Source organism: Ananas comosus, linkage group 20 (genome assembly GCF_001540865.1).
Source record: "Ananas comosus cultivar F153 linkage group 20, ASM154086v1, whole genome shotgun sequence".
Classification (NCBI taxonomy): domain Eukaryota; kingdom Viridiplantae; phylum Streptophyta; class Magnoliopsida; order Poales; family Bromeliaceae; genus Ananas; species Ananas comosus.
Genome location: NC_033640.1, coordinates 3,403,956 through 3,420,792, shown reverse-complemented (window position 1 = coordinate 3,420,792; position 16,837 = coordinate 3,403,956). Strand labels below are relative to the sequence as shown.

General features: G+C 44.7%; 1 protein-coding gene and 1 long non-coding RNA gene across 2 annotated transcripts; both read right to left on the bottom strand.

The window, feature by feature from the left end:
• Positions 7,362-7,667, bottom strand: LOC109726058. The gene has a single exon (XM_020255489.1). The coding sequence runs from the start codon at positions 7,665-7,667 to the stop codon at positions 7,362-7,364; it is 306 nt and encodes a 101-aa protein (XP_020111078.1).
• On the bottom strand, positions 14,769-16,191 carry LOC109726062. The gene is made up of 4 exons (XR_002220413.1): positions 16,162-16,191; positions 15,997-16,064; positions 15,817-15,878; positions 14,769-14,799 (listed from the first exon to the last, which is right to left on the bottom strand). It is a non-coding gene; the product is annotated as an uncharacterized LOC109726062 (long non-coding RNA).

Here is a 16,837-nt window from a genome sequence, read left to right as displayed (position 1 = left end):
AAGACGGTGAATCAAATTCACCGTCTTATTTATGTTTCAGCCAGGACTAAGTCAAATTTTTGTGGGGTTCTGAGTTTTGCACTAAAGGCGGTGAATATCAATAAAAACATAAAAAGACATACAAATATGAACTAAATAAATAGGTATATAATATTATACAATGTGTTCGATTTAAATAAAAAAAAAAAGACGGTCTCTCAATCTTCCTCTCCCTCGACATTCTCGGTCACGTCCTCATGCATGCCCACATCTACGCTACGGCCATGATCAACATCAAGCTTAGTAGGAGATACATCATCAAGTGGCTCGATACCGGCCATCCGATTGAGATCCGCGATGATGATGCCCTCAGGATGCTCCAAAATTGCCTGTGTCATGCCCTGAGACCGCTACCAATTTTGTCCGGTTCGGGCGCGTCGAACAGACGCCGAACGGACAGCACCTCCCATGTCCGCCCAAGGCTAAGCAACAAGATCATGTACAAGAATTTGCCCAGAAAATAAAAATTCATTACATACACGATCAACAAGAGCACCACAAGTGCTAACAAGTAAGAACAAGAACCACCAGTGTACAACAAGTGAATAAAGAGAGATATTCTAGCTATTACAACCATTCAACATTAATTCTTTTAATTATATTTTCATCTCCCAAAATGTAATACAAGTTCACCTCCAAAATATATAAATAGCTCTCTATCATCTATCCAAATATACATCATCATCGTCTAGTACACGAGGGTACTCTAAATACATATAGGAAGCTACTAACTACCTAGGGCGCTATGCCTTTGCCGCGGTCCTTGCCCAGCGAACTCATACTCGGCCCTGCAACAAAGTGGGGTGAGAACTATATAAATATAGTTCCCAGTGGGTTCGGCCGCCGACTCCGCCGATTTTTCCACTACGTCTAAGCAGGCACAGATAGATAGATAGATAGATAGGTAGAAATAAACTGTAACTATATTCTACCATGCCTTCAATAATAAGCAATGCATGCAATGTCCATTTTGCAATAATTTTACTATCATGCAAGTATAATGTTATGAGTATATATGCAACATAGTTATGCAATCTACTAACATACAATATATCCACTCAAGTATGAATGCAAATCTACTATGCCATTCATGTTCTTTGCCCAGTCTGCTTGGCTAACCCGAAGGTTACGCCCTCGTCTCACTCTCAAATCTAATAGGTGAGGAGAATCTGCACTCGCACACCGAGACCGTCTGCGGGACAACTATGTCTGCCCCTATCGTGAAGTACTTCGGAGACCACTACTTGAGCGGAATGACCACACCAAGTGTAAATAGACCAGTGAGTATGATCCAATCCTCACAAGAGGATACCCTATCTACAAAGGTCACAGTGCCTCTGCTGCATAGTTCATAATGCACAATTCATTACTCGGGAACTCCACTATCCCTAGAATCGTGTCATGTTTACTACTCTAGATTTGATGCCACTTGTTCAATCATCGTAGTAAATGTTTTCTACTAGTTGACATGCCACTCATTCATGTTTAGTGTTTCTATTACACTAATCCAAATGCCACTCTGCTAGACTATTACATGTCCAAGTTCATTTCTTTATGCCACTATAGGATTCCATATCACAAGACCCAATCCTCATGCATCCCTAGTCCATGTGTCAAGTCTACAATGCTACACTACTAAGAAAGCATGCAAGGAATTAGAATTGCAACTATCTCTTAATCCTATAATGCATAATATCAATATATGAATATGATCAACATATGGAACTTAGACATAAAAGGGAATCCGATTGCTTCGGGATGGACACCCCCCACCTTCTTATGCTACCAAAAGGCTAGGGTTCCGATTTCATGATTTTTGGAAGCTTCCTCGAAGTTCCATGCGAAAACGAAGCCAAAAATGGGTTTTTCACCAATATCTCTTCGTAGCCTCGACGGATCGTCAAACCGAGCGCATGAACGCGTTCGTAGACCTAACAATTAGGTTAGAGAGAGGTCAATTTAGATCAAAATCCCTCACAAGCAAAAACCCTCTTTTGGATGCCCTAGAATCCACATAGTTGCAAAATGCATTGAACAAGCATTTACTCATGTGATAAATGAGAGCAACTACTTCTAGAGACTCAATAAATTCCATTTCTAGGGTTTATAAACTCATCCTTAGCATTCTACCATGGGAGAGCCAAAAGCTTATCTCTACCAAGCTTTTGTCCCAAGCAAAAGAAGAAGAAGATGACAATGGTGGTCCTCTTCTTGATCTTCTTCTCCTTCTTTTCCTTCTTCTTCTTCTCCTTCTTCTTCTCCTTCTTCTTCTCCTTCTTCTTCTCCTTCTTTTCCTTCTAGAGAGAGAGAGAGTGTGTGAGTGTGTGTTGGAGGGAAATAAGAGAAAGAGAGAGAGGAAATGCCCACTTAACCCCTCTCATTGCCTAATTGCAAAAAACACCCCTCCACTTTGCCTCTTTTGCGCTGCCCAGACTGGGCAGATTTCGGGTGCGGGGACCGGTCCCTCTAGGGAAGGATCGGTCCCCGAGAGCAGCCTTTCGCACAGAACCCTCAGGCCAGCCCTTCATGCGTAAGGGGACCGGTCTCTCCCGCCAGGGACCGGTTCCCGAGAGCAAAACTTCTGGCAGACAGCAGTCTGCCCACCTCTACGCGTACAGGGACCGGTCCCTCCCGCCAGGTACAGGTCCCCGAGAGCAAAATCTGCAATTTGTGCAGATTTGCACCACTTGCTCTCGAGACCAACTATAATGTACTTTGTGCCTCTTTGACGCTTTCGGCCTTTCTGAAGCATACAAACACGACCCTTGGTCGATTTTAAATGAAGTCTAACTCTCGTATTTCGAGAATTCACTTCCTTACAGCCTGAGTCTCCGTTGGCTCAGGTCAATCACCCTCGACAATGGCCGGTGTAGATGCTGGGCCGGGCTGCGATGATGACGCGCCATGACGATGAGAATAGACAGATCTAAAGTACACTCGAGAAATTAGTGGCGGAAGCGAGTCAAACATCAAAAAAGGAAATGTCGAAGGGGCGGCGAACATAACTCCAGCATCAGTAGGAGATGGAGATCGTGACACCCATTGGCTTGATGTTGAATATGATCCAGCAGGAGACGGTGACTGTCTGCATCTGATGACCCAATGTCACGCCCCGAGCCCGTCTATTTGGTCGGTTCGTGCATGTCAACAGACGTCGAATGGACAACACCTCCCCTGTCCGCCCAAGGCTCAACACAATATCAACATGTATATAAATTTTACACAGCGAAAACATACATATACATGACTTGCACGAGGGCAAACAACATCAAAAGCGAAAGTTCTACAACTACTACATACAAGTATCATGATTACTTTTAACCATATACAAGCATAATAGAATTTACATTCATTCTTTTTTTTATTTATACATCACATGATATACATTTCATATCCTCCAGCATATGGCATTTATACATCACTTATACATTTACAGCACAACCAAAAGTTGTCATATGTTGTAATATACCGAAACTTCGGTAGGTTGTTCTGAACTTTAGACAAATTGACCGAAGTGCGGAGTGGGACAAGTTAGAGAGGTCCGTTGATCATTTCGAGCGTGTCGGAGTGTATTGTGAGTGGTTTGGACCTTGGAGAGCAAGCTGGGAATTTTCAGCTTGAAACAAGCTGAAATTGCTCTTAGGGTCTGGACACTGTGTAGGGTCCGGACCCCGTACCCGCAATTTCGTGGGTAAGTCCTGTACAATGAATTGGAGAGGGGCCTATATGCAATTGTTGCAGAGAGATGCTATTTGAAGGTTCTACACCCTTCCACCTCTTCATTTCTCTTTTGTGAACAAAGAGAAAAGCTTTCTCTTTCTCTCTCTAAGTTTCCTCTCTCTCTCTTTCTCTTTCTCTCTCTAGGGTGTGTGAGAGGGTTTGGTGGAGAAGAAGGCTAGCTTGGGGGAGAAGCAAGCTCTTGTGCAAGCTCTTATGCAAAGTTTTGAAGAGAAGAGTTGAGCTCAAGGTGAGTTCTTGTTGTATTAAGCTAGGGTTTATGCTAATTTCTTCTAGTTATGGTATCTAGAAGCTTGTATGGTAGATTCATGTGTAAATCTCCATGAATTAATAGGTTTATGTGGATTGTTGGAAACCCTAGGGGTCAAATTAGGGTTTTGGTAGATATGAGATCTAACTAGGGTTTGATCTCTTGTAGCCCTAATTGGCGAGTAAGCTGACGCGTTGGGAGACTCGGATCGAAGTTCCGACGAGTCTATGCAAGGAAATCGAGGAAAAACCCCATTTCAGCTTTGTTTGCCATGGTCGAGGGGAATAGGCGCTTATAAATCACCAGATTTGGATCCTAGCACCTTAGCGACCCTACGAGGTGGGTGGTGCTATTCGAAATCATCGAATCTCTTTTTATGTCTAAATGTCACCTTTTGAGCATGTATGTATACGTAGGATTCATGCATTGTGGGGTTTAAATGGCTAAATGGCAATATGGTGATATATCTTGCATGCTTTTGAGTATAAAGATGTATATGAGTTGGTTATGAGACATGTATATTATGCTTATGAACCTATATGCTTGTGAACCCTATATATGTATGAATTGAGATATTGTCACGCCCCGAAACCGCTACCAATTTGGTCCGGTTCGGGCGCGTCGAACAGACGCCGAACGGACAACACCTCCCCTGTCCGCCCAAGGCTAAGCAACGAAATCATGTACAAGAATTTGCCCAAGAAAAGAAATTCATTACATACACGATCAACAAGAGCACTACAAGTGCTAACAAGTAAGAGCAAGAACCACAAGTGTACAACAAGTGAATAAAGAGAGATATTCTAGCTATTACAACCATTCAACATTAATTCTTTTAATTACATTTCCATCTCCCAAAATGTAATACAAGTTCACCTCCAAAATGCGTAAGTAGCTCCATACTATTTATCCAAATATATATCATCATCATCTAGTACACGAGGGTACTCTAATGCAGATAGGAAGCTACAAACTACCTAAGGCGCTATGCCCTTGCCGCGGTCCTCGCCCGGCGAACTCGTACTCGGCCCTACAACAAAGTGGGGTGAGAACTATATAAATATAGTTCTCAGTGGGTTTGACCGCTGACTCCGCCGATTTTTCCACTAGGTCTAAACAAGCAAAGATAAATAGATAGATGGATAGGTAGAAATAAACTGCAACTATATTCTACCATGCCTTCAATGATAAGCAATGCATGCAATGTCCATTTTGCAATAATTCTACTATTATACTAGTACAATATATATGCAACACAGTTATGCAATCTACCAACATACACTATGTCTACTCAAGTATGAATGCAAATCTTCTATATCATTCATGTTCTTTGTCCAATCTGCTTGGCTAACCCGAAGGTTACGCCCTCGACTCACTCTCAAATCTCATAGGTGAGGAGAATCTGCACTCGCATACCGAGACCGTCTGCGGGACAACTACATCTGCCACTGTCGTGAAGTACTCCGGAGACCACTACTTGAGTGGAGCGACTACCTCAAGTTTAAAACAGACTAGTGAGTATGATCCAATCCTCACAAGAGGATACCCTATCTACAAGGGCCATAGTGCGCCTCTGCTGCACAGTTCATAATGCATAATTCATTACTCGGAAACTCTACTATCCCTAGAATCATGTTATGTTTACTACTCTAGATTTGATGCCACTCGTTCAATCATTGTAGTAAAGGTTTTCTACTAGTTGACATGCCACTCGTTCATGTTTAGTGTTTCTACTACACTAACCCAAATGCCACTCTTCTAGGCTATTACATGTCCAAATTCATCTCTTTATGCCACTATAGGATTCCATGTCACAAGACCAATCCTCATGCATCCCTAGTCCATGTGTCAAGCCTACAATGCTACACTACTAAGAAAGCATGCAAGGAATTAGAATTGCAACTATCTACTAATCATATAATGCATAATGTCAATATGTAGAACTTAGACATAAAAGGAAACCCGGTTGCTTCGGGATGGACACCCCCCACCTTCTTATGCTACCAAAAGGCTAGGGTTCCGATTTCGTGATTTCTAGATGCTTCCTCGGCGTTCCAGGCGAAAATGAAGCCAAAAACGAGTTTTTCACCAATATCTCTTCGTAGCCTTAACGAATAGTCAAACCGAGTGCACGAACGCGTTCGTAGACCTAACAATTAGGTTAGAGAGAGGTCAATTTAGATCAAAACCCCTCACAAGCAAAAGCCCTCTTTTGGATGCCCTAGAATCCCCAATATTGCAATAGCTTCAATCAAGCATTTATTCTTGCAATCAAGGAGATCAACTACCTCTAGGGGTCCACTAGAGTCCAATTAATTGAGTTCCGAGAGGTTAAGGCAAACCCTAAGCCATTTACCATGAGAGAGGTTCATAGCTTACCTCTACAAGCTAGGGAAGAGATGGAGAAGATGATGGTGGTCCTCCTCTTCTTCTTTTCCTTCCTTTCCTTCTTCTCCTTCCTCTTCTTCTTTTCTTCCTTTTCCTTCTAGAGAGAGAAAGTATGTATGTGTGAGGGAGAGTGAGAGAGAAGAGAAGGAAATCCCTCTTTTAGCCTCTCACTTGTAACAATATCCTAATAGCCCCCTCCATTTTGCTTCTCTTGCGCTGCCCAGACTGGGCAGTTTTCGGGTGTGGGGACCGGTCCCTCTACCGGAGGACCGGTCCCCGAGAGCAGCCTCTCGCACAGAGCTCTCAGGTCAGCCCTTCACGCATACGGGGACCGGTCCCTCCCGCCAGAGACCGGTCCCTGAGAGCAACATTAGCGCACAGAGCCTCTCTGCCGCACTCTCTGCTTATGGGGACCGATCCCTCTCACCAGGGACCGGTCCCCGAGAGCAAAATCTGCAATTTGTGCAGATTTGCACCATTTGCTCTCGAGACCAACTATAACGCACTTTTTGCCTCTTTGATGCTTTCGTCCTTTCCGAAGCATGCCAACACGACCCTTGGTCGATTTTAAATGAAGTCAAACTCTCGCATTTCGAGAATTTACTTCCTTACAGATATGCACCTAGTTGTGGTAAAGAACATGGTGACATTGTGACAAGTGAGTAAAATAGCACCTTGTGGTATTAGTGAGCATAAAGAATGCTAGTGAATGAGAATGGAACACTTATGTGTAATGGCATTAGTGAACATGGCATTCTCAGAGTTGTTGAAGTTCGGTACAACCTACTAAAGTTTCGGTATATTACATTCTCCACCCCTTAAAAAAAGTTTCGTCCGCGAAACTCGATTCCATACCTTAGCTCATCTACTCGAATAGATAAGGATAGGTCTTTCGCATTGCCTCCTCGAGTTCCTAAGTGACTTCACGCTCCGTATTATTGCTCCGCTAAACTTTGACATACGGAATTGTATGATTCTGTAATTTCCTCGCCTCTCGAGCAAGAATGCACACCGGATACTCCTCATAGGTCATATCCTCGCGCAACTCTACCGGTTCATACTCTAAGACATGAGAGGAATTATGGGCACACTTGCGGAGATGAGACACGTGAAACATATTGTGAATTCCCGCAATCTTTGGTGGTAAGGCAACTCTATACGCCACCACACCCATGTGCTCCAAAATCTCATATGGTCCAATGTATCGGGGACTAAGCTTCCTCCGGACCCCAAACCCCTTCGCACCACGCATGGGTGACACCTTTAAGAAAATGCGGTCTCCAACCACGAACTCAAGATCTTTCCGACACTTATTGTCACGCCCCACCCCGAAACCACTACCAATTTGGCACGATTCGGCAGCGGCGGCGGACCGCCAAACGGACAGCACCTCCCCTGTCCGCCCAAGGCTCAACAATAAGAATGTGTACAAGAATTTACCCAAGAAATTAAATTCTAAACATACACATTCATAAGGGCACAAACAGTGCCGACAAGACAAAGAGCAAGTAATCCACAAGATAAAGCATGTGAAATAAAGAGAGTACCTTACTAACTATTACAATAGTTTCATCATTCTTATTTACATCATTTTCTTTAAATGATTACATTTTTCATCCAAAATACATAGCTCTCCCAAATCCTCACCTACAATGGATCTCTCTCAATACATAGGTGAACTAATGCAAAAAGGAAAGCTACTAACTACCACGGTCTCACTGGTCGGGCGCGGTGCCCTTGCCGCGGTCCTCTCTCTGCAGCCCTGAACCTACTACTAGAAATAGAGTGGGGTGAGAACTATCTTCCATAGTTCCCAGTGGGCTCGGCCACCGACTCTGCCGATCTCCCCACTAGGTCCAAGTGGGCACAAGTAACAACAGATAGATAGATAGATATGTATCTGAAAGCAGTAAATGCGATAGTAGGAAAAACTATGCTACTATGCCCATAATCATGAATATGAATGCATGCATCATATAATAAAGGTTTGCTACCATGCTAACAAATTCGATCCATGTTCGAATAGTAACGTTCAATGACATTTTTAAACCTTTAACCTTTCATTTACCCAATCTGCGGCGAGGCCCTAGGGCTCGCCCATAACTCACCTTTCAATCCCAAAGTGGGGAGGGAGCTCCAAGTGCACCCAAGCCCGGGACCGTCTGCGGACCTCCATGTGGTCCGGACCTCCAAGTGGTCCTAGTCGCGACACTCCGGAGTACTCGACGACCATCCCCTCCATGTGGGGATTGGATGGCTATACCATCCCAAACGCAGACTGTGAGCTAGATCTATCATCTCCGAGTGAGGATACACTATCACTAGGGTCAAAAACCAAATCCAATCCTCTCCAAGTGAGGATGCTATCAACTAGAGTCATACCCAATCAGGTCCTCTCCAAGTGAGGATGCCCTATCACTAGGGTCAATGTCTTAATCGACTCATCAACAACCTCTCCATGTTAGGCTACTTAGGTTTACTAAGTTCTTGTCCACAAGGCATTTTCTTAGGGATCCACCTATCCCTAGGTTCTCAAACCTCTAGTGTCATATACACTACATTAATGCCACTCGTTATCATTTAACATTTGGATGCCACTCGTTTGTTCTTTGACGATAACACTACTTTCTATGTCATCAACACTCCCATCGGGTTCATCTCTATCTTTAGCATCATAGGATCCACGTTCCGACCCAATCCTCACCTATCTAAGTTACCAAACGTTCCAAGTACACTAGGTTATCATTTAGAAAGCATAAGGAATGGAGCTACTATTCAATCCTACAATGCAACATGAAGAGATGAGATCAAATGCAATCTAAGACATAGAAAGGAGTCCGAAAGCTTCGGGATGGCACCCCCTACCTTTTATCGATGTAAAGGCTTCGGAAACGCTCCTCGGCGAATTTTATGAAAAGGCTTTAGCCTTCCTCGCCCAAATCCAAGCTATCCCGGCCCTATTTTGCCGAGAACTTCACGCCGGCTCGCCGAAGGCTAAAACCGACTTCGCCCCCACGTTTTGTGACCTACCAATAGGGTTTCCAAGGCTTCAAATGAGATCAATCTCATACTTTCACAAAAGCCCCAATTTGGAGCCCTAGGTTTGCACCTATAGCAAACCACCCCATATTTACCCCAGATTCTTGGGATTGATCTATTTAGAAGCTAGCTTAGGGTTCATTTGACCCATTCCAAAGCATAAAAACCCAAAAACCCAAGTTTTACAAGCTAGGGTTTGTAGCTTACCTCTTGAGCTACACCAATGGAGAAGAGAGAAAGAGAGGAAGATGCTCCAAGCCTTCTCTATCTTGTTCTCCTCATTCTTCTTCTTCTCTTTCTTCTTCTCCTTCTCTTTTGTTCTTTCTTTTCTAGAGAGAGAGAGAGGGAGCAAGAGAGAGTGTGAGAAAGAGAGAGAATGAGAGAGTGTGAGGGAGAGAGAGGGCTCAGCCCACTCTAATAAAGGCCATTTTGCATAAAAACCCCTCAACTTTCCATCCGTTGCACAGCCCTTACTGGGCAGTTTTCGCACGGAGGGACCGGTCCCCCCGACTTGGGACCGGCCTCGAGAGCTTCCCTCGGGCGCACGCATTCGGGAACCGGTCTCTCCCCGGGAGACCGGTCCTCGGGAGATCGGTCCTTACCTGAGAGACCGGTCCCCGAGAGCTTGATTTTCAGGACTTAGCTAGTTTTTGGCATTTCTCGCTGAGGCAACATTCGGGAACCGGTCCCTCTCTGCCAGGGACCGGTTGCATCAAGCAACCCCGCAACACCCAGCCAAGGGAACCGGTCTCTCACCTCCAGAGACCGGTTCCCGAGAGCAACATCAGCCCCATGATGCAGTTTGCATCATTCGCTCTCGTGGACTCAACTCCAAAGCACTTTTTGCGTTGTGGACTTTCTTAACTCCCACAAAGGGTATTTTCTCGACAATTAGTCGATACTGGATGAAGTACAATCCTCAGATTTCGAGAATTCACTTTCTTACACTTATTGGCATAACTTTGCTGTTAGGTTTGTGCTGTCGCAAGCCGTTGGCGGGCAAAGCAAACTTTCTCTTTTGCCTCCCGCAACACATCCGAACCAAGGGTAACTCTTTCACCCACCTCGCTCCAATGAATAGGGGAGCGACACTTCCTTCCATAAAAAGCCTCGAATTAATGGCGCCATCGCATTACTTTCTTGATAGTTAATATTAAATGCGAACTCCGCCATCGGCAAATAATCGTGCCATCCACCCTTGTAATCAAGTACACACTCTCCAAGTATGTCCTTAAGGATTTGTATCGTTCTCTCCGATTGACCATCACTTTGAGGATGAAATGCCGTGCTAAAATCGAGCCGTGTGCCCAACGCCTCTTGCAAACTTTTCCAAAAGTGGGATGTGAACCGGGGGTCTCGATCCGATACTATGGACGTCGGAACCCCATGCAGTCTCACAACCCTATCGAGATAAACCTGCGCCAGCTTGTCTCCGGACCAAGTGTTATGGATCGGTAAGAAATGAGCCGATTTCGTCAAACGATCCACTACCACCCAAATAGCATCATGTCCGGCCTGAGATCGGCGTAAACCGGTCACAAAGTCCATTGCTATATCTTCCCACTTCCAAACGGGTATGGATAAACTTTGAAGCTTTCCCGCCGAAAATTGGCGCTTCGCTTTAACTTATTGGCATGTCAAACACTGTGCCACAAATTCTCCAACATCCTTCTCTATCCCCGGTCACCAATAATGCACTTTTAAGTCTTTATATATTTTAGTGCCGCTCGGATGTACACTATAAGGTGCACCATCAGACCCTACGCCGAAATCACCGGTGCGCCCGCTCTCAACATCACCCCGCACTTTTTGGAGATAAGGATATATGCATGCAAAAATGTCCAGAAGGCCCTACTATATAGAGTAAAATTTTATGATACATAAGGCATGCATTTTAAGTATTCTAAAATTCACATAAGTCCCATTTAACATGAATATGCAATCAAATTGATGTTACGACAAGTATAAAATACTTAGGGACCATTTCGCCCCGTTTTCATGAAGTCAAACGCACCGAAAATTCCGAAACCCTTCGTAAGCTCTGACAAAGGTGTCGACTAGAATCCTAGCACCCTAAAGATGTAGGAACAAGGGTCAAACAAATCTTACGATCAACCCTAAGCTCAAACAATAAGCAACATAGGCTAAGGTGGAGAAAACTCACCTAGGTGAAGAAATCCTCTCTCAAGCTCCAAATGGGAGTTAGAATTCTTCAAATCCAACCTAAATGAAGGTTCTAAACCCATCAATTAGGTTTCAAAGCTCTCAAATAAAAAATCCCCAAAATAAACCCTAAATCCCAAAATCTAGGGTTTCATATGGTAAAATCTATAAAAACTTGTATTAAATGGAAAATACAAGCTACCAACCTCAAGAGAAGCTCCAATCCAAGCTCTAAACCAAGTAGGGTTGGAGTTTGATCCTCCACAAAGCTTCAACCGCAAGCTCCAAGCCACCGAGGTGAGAAATGAGGAAGAAGATGATGCTCTAAAGCCTCCAAGCAAGCTCCTCTCCTCTCCTTCTCCTATTTCTCATTTTTCTCCTTCTCTTTCTCTCTCTAGGGTAGGTATGAAGGGGAGAAAATGAGAGAAAGAGAGAGGAGAAAGGCTCTAAAGGCCTTCTAATGTAACAAAATCCTGATAAGCCCCTCAACAATCAACACTGTGCACTGCCCGGACAGGGCAGTTTTCGGACTAAGGGATCGGTCTCCCCGACATGGGACCGGTCTCTCAGCCTGCCCCGAAAATCCAACGTTCGGGAACCGGTCTCTCTCCGCCAGGGACCGGTTGCCTCAAGCTGGCCGCAACACTGTTCTGAGGGGACCGATCTCTCCTTTCAGGGACCGGTCTCCGAGAGTGAAAACTCTCAGGACAAAATCAAAACTCCAGAGATCGAACTTTTAGGTCGGAATACCATCTACGACCTTCCACTAAGTGTGGAAAAGTTTGAAATCCATATCAAACACTCGAACCTCGCAATTTGCAAAGGTCCAATGTGCTACATTCACCCCCCCTAAAAAGAAGTTTCGTCCGCGAAACTCGAAAGCAAACACATACCTCAAGAATCCATCTGAAAAAAATGGGGATAGCGCTCCCGCAGCGCGCTCTCTAGCTCCCACGTGGCCTCCCGCTCCCCGTGGTTGCTCCAAAGAACCTTTACATACGGAATATCCCGATCTGCAGTTTTCGCACCTCGCGAGCCAAAATCCTCACTGGTTGCTCCTCGAAGCTCAAGTCGTCCCACAACTCCAAAGGTGTAGCATCCAACACATGAGCCGGGTCGTGGATGTACTTCCGAAGGACCGATACATGAAAGACGTTGTGCACGCCCGATAGGTTCGGTGGTAGAGCAAGTCGATACGCCACCGGGCCTACACGCTCCAAAATCTCAAATGGTCCAATAAAACGGGGGCTCAACTTACCCCGAATCCGGAATCTCTTGATCCCTCTAGTCGGCGAGACCTTCAAGAAAATATGGTCTTCAACTTGGAACTCCAAGTCTTGCCGTCGTCGGTCGGCGTAGCTCCTCTGTCTACTCTGCGCCGTCAAAAGTCGCTCCCGAGCAATTCAAACCTTGTCCTCAGTTTCCTGGAGCACATCAGGGCCCAATGCCAATCTCTCGCCAACTTCACTCCATTGAAGTGGCGATCTACACTTCCGTCCATAAAGTGCTTCGAAGGACGCCATCTTGATGCTTGCTTGATAACTGTTGTTACAAGCAAACTCCGCTATCGGTAGATGCTGCGACCATCCTCCCTGAAAGTCTATCACAAATGCTCGGAGCATATCCTCTAAAGTCTGAATGGTGCGCTCCGACTGCCCATCACTCTGAGGGTGGAAAGCAATGCTAAAGTCCAATCGAGTGTCCAAGGCGTCCTGCAGACTCTTCCAAAAATGAGACACAAATCGAGTGTCTCGATCCGATATGATCGAAATAGGCACTCCGTGAAGTCGCACAATCTCATCAAGGTACACTTGTGCGAGCTTCTCTCCGATCTAAGTAGTATGAATAGGTATGAAGTGCGCGGACTTCGACAACCTATCCACGATCACCCATATAGCATCATGCCCGGCCTGAGAGCGAGGCAATCCAGTCACGAAATCCATGGTGATCTTCTCCCACTTCCACACGAAAATCGGCAAACTCTGAAGTTTTCCCGCGGGTAATCGATGCTCAGCCTTTACTTGCTGGCAAGTTAGACAACGAGCTACAAACTCGCCAACGTCCTTTTTCATCCCGAGCCACCAATAAAGCAACTTCAAGTCCTTGTACATCTTGGTGCCTCCTGGATGAATAGCATAGGGCGCTCGGTGCGCTTCTTGAAGGACATCCTCTTTAATTCCCGAATCCGCCGGTATACAAATCCGTCCACGGAAACGTATCAATCCTTTGTCATCCACAAGGAAGTCGCCGGTGCAACCATCAACCATTTTACCTTTAATCCTTTGCAGCTCCACATCGGAAGCTTGCTTCTTTTTAACTCTATCCAAGAGTGTAGGTTGAACTACCAACGTCATCAATCTCAAAGGTGTGTCAGGAGTCACTACCTCCAACTCCAACCGTTTCATCTACTCGATCAACCGCGGTTACTCGATCAACCGCGGTTGAGTAACAACATGCATCGCTAAATTTTTCGTTGATTTCCTACTTAGCGCATCCGCCACCACGTTAGCCTTGTGTAACACACTGGACCTTTGCAAATTGTGAGGTTCGAGTGTCTGAGTTATATTCTGAGCATTTCCAGATTTTCTGGTAGGTCGTTGACAGAGTTCCGACCCATGGCTCGTATCCCAAGACTTGAGGTAGTTAAAGTAGCCCTAAGGTCACCAAAAAGTTCGACTTAGGCTGCTCTCGGATTGCTGTTTTCAGGGCTGTGTACCGGTACAAGCTGATGGTTGTTCCGGTACAGGGTTGATGGTTGTACCGGTACAGTGTCACGCCCGGGTACCAGCGGAAGCATATCCGGTACGTGCACAGACCCGCCATACACCTGCAGTATACAAGGCGTCTACGAAGAAAGCAAGTCGATAGGAAATAAAAGAGAGAGAGTCCTATCCTGATATCAGAGCAATGTATAAGTCGATATACTATCAGTAAAAGAACAAAGAGTATACAATCCAAAATCTCAGCAAAAAGAGAAGAAGTAGGAACTATAATATCTGGATCTACAACTCATATACAGCACAGGGTACACAAAACATCTGTACAATGGTAGTCACTCTATACAATGGACATTACCCTCGGCCGTAGCCCGAGTAGCAAGGTGATCGACTAGCACGCTCCTAGCAATGTCTAGCTAGACGCGACTCCCTTGCCACGATCCCTAGCCTCTTCTGTAGATGGCTCTGTAAAATTAACAACAAAAAGGGCGTGAGAACTATAAACAATAGTTCCCAGTGGGTAAGCCGCCAGCCTCGGCGAATTACACCACTAGGCTCATGATGTACTGGATGAAAGTAAAAGCAGTAATTGCATGATATACAACTATGCAATGCCAACAGGTAATGAGTACGAAAGCAATGTGTAATCATAATCTCAACAGTAATGAATCGAGTGAATAATAAAAGCATAGCAACTATGATAAGCATGATCATAAGTATGAATGTGTAAGTAACTATGGTACACTGTAACTGATAATCATTCATTACTGTTCCATTTCCTTTAACACTTTCCTTTCATTCATAGAGATCTTCCCAGGGTAATTCAGCTTGCGCCGCGCCTAATGGCCCCGTGGTAGTGTACACTCCCCACGGCAATCCACTTCGGCACCCAATCCCGCACGGGCGAGCAACTGTCGCGTAGGCCAACTCCGGAGTGCCGGCTTGTAGGGAGCTACCCTCACAAGCAAGTGCGAATGGGCACGATGGCAAGCAAGCAAGGTCCATATTCCGACATGTCTTAACTATCACAGTATTCTCACTCTCGATCCTTTGATCGGAATTTCAATATAACCAATATTGACAACAACTAGCATCCACTAGATTAACAAACATGTGAGAGTAAGGCTAGTTAATATATGGCATTAAAATGTTTCCACCATTATGACACTCTCTATATAGTCACGTGGCATGTCATTGTTCTCTACTTTATAATCGATAAAGTCACGAGAATATCATTGTTCTCTACTTTACAAAAGCATAATTATCATGCCCATTAGTTATTTAACTTAACTACCGACAAACATAAACATAAGCATAAGTACAATTACGCATGAGTTCTCTCTATTTCATAGAGGGTCTTATTCAAGGTTATGGCAAAGAAGTACCAAACAACCATATTGCGCCAATATCGCCCAACTATATTAATTCCATACATATAGAACATAGGGGGAGCTTCACTTGCTCTGGTTAGGTCAAACCCACCTAGTACTAAGCTCCAAATAGTCACAAGAAGCCGCAATAATCAGCTCCACAAGGCTCCAACCCTGCTGAAAACAAACATTAACACCGCGTCAAAATGACGACCGAAATGTCCGATTTCGGCCTAAATTACATTTAGTACAAGGTAATAGCTTGAATCCCCCTGCTTCAACAGTTTAATACCTCAAGTCGAGTCTTCAAGAGCTTCCACCGGTCAGCTAAAATCACTCCAAGAGTCGATCACACTCCTGCTGCGAACAACGTCAAAACGGCATTAGAATACTCTTATGCAGGCTTCTATAGTCGAATTCTTGCAATTTCAGCTTCCTAACTGAAATTCTTGTTTACCTTGAGTTAGAACACCTTTTAAACAAGTTCCCACAGTCACCAAATGAGCTCAATTTAATTCACAACCCTGCTGCGAAAGGAAGAGTTCAAACTGCGTCAATTAGATCCAATCACCTGTATATAGCTCGAATTAGTATCATAAATAGCTAAACATCTCTATTCAGCTTAAAAGTAACATGTCCCAGGTCTAAGGAGGTTAACTCACAGGTAATCAACTCCTTTCTAACAGCTGAAACCTCAGCCTAACCTAGTTGGAAGCAGAAATCCATAATCGATACTTAAATCGACTAATAGAGCGTTAATAACAAAGAGACTGAGTCGATTACCTTATTAGGCCTACAAACAGCACTTTGAGGGTCTAGGGCTGCGAAAATCCTTCCAAAGTACTCCCTCACACATCCTCGTAGGTTCAGCAACGCTCGCAACGTGCCGAAAAACCAACATTGTGACGAACACGAGCGAAATCGGCGATTTCTTTGTAGAGAGAGAAAACCCTAGAGAGAGAGAGTGTGGAGGAGGTGAAGGGGTCTTCTCTGAGCTCCAGTACCATCTAGAGAGGTCCAGGGGTCGAGCTGGGAAGATAAGGATGAGAAAAAGATGTGAAAAGACCAGAACAACCCTGTTGTCCCGCAGCAGCTGACTCTGCTGCTTGCTGTACCGGTACAGCATTAGGCTT

Excerpts from the sequence above, each read along its gene's own strand:
- LOC109726058 (XM_020255489.1), bottom strand. The coding sequence starts at position 7,667 with ATGCGTGGTGCGAAGGGGTTTGGGGTCCGGAGGAAGCTTAGTCCCCGA.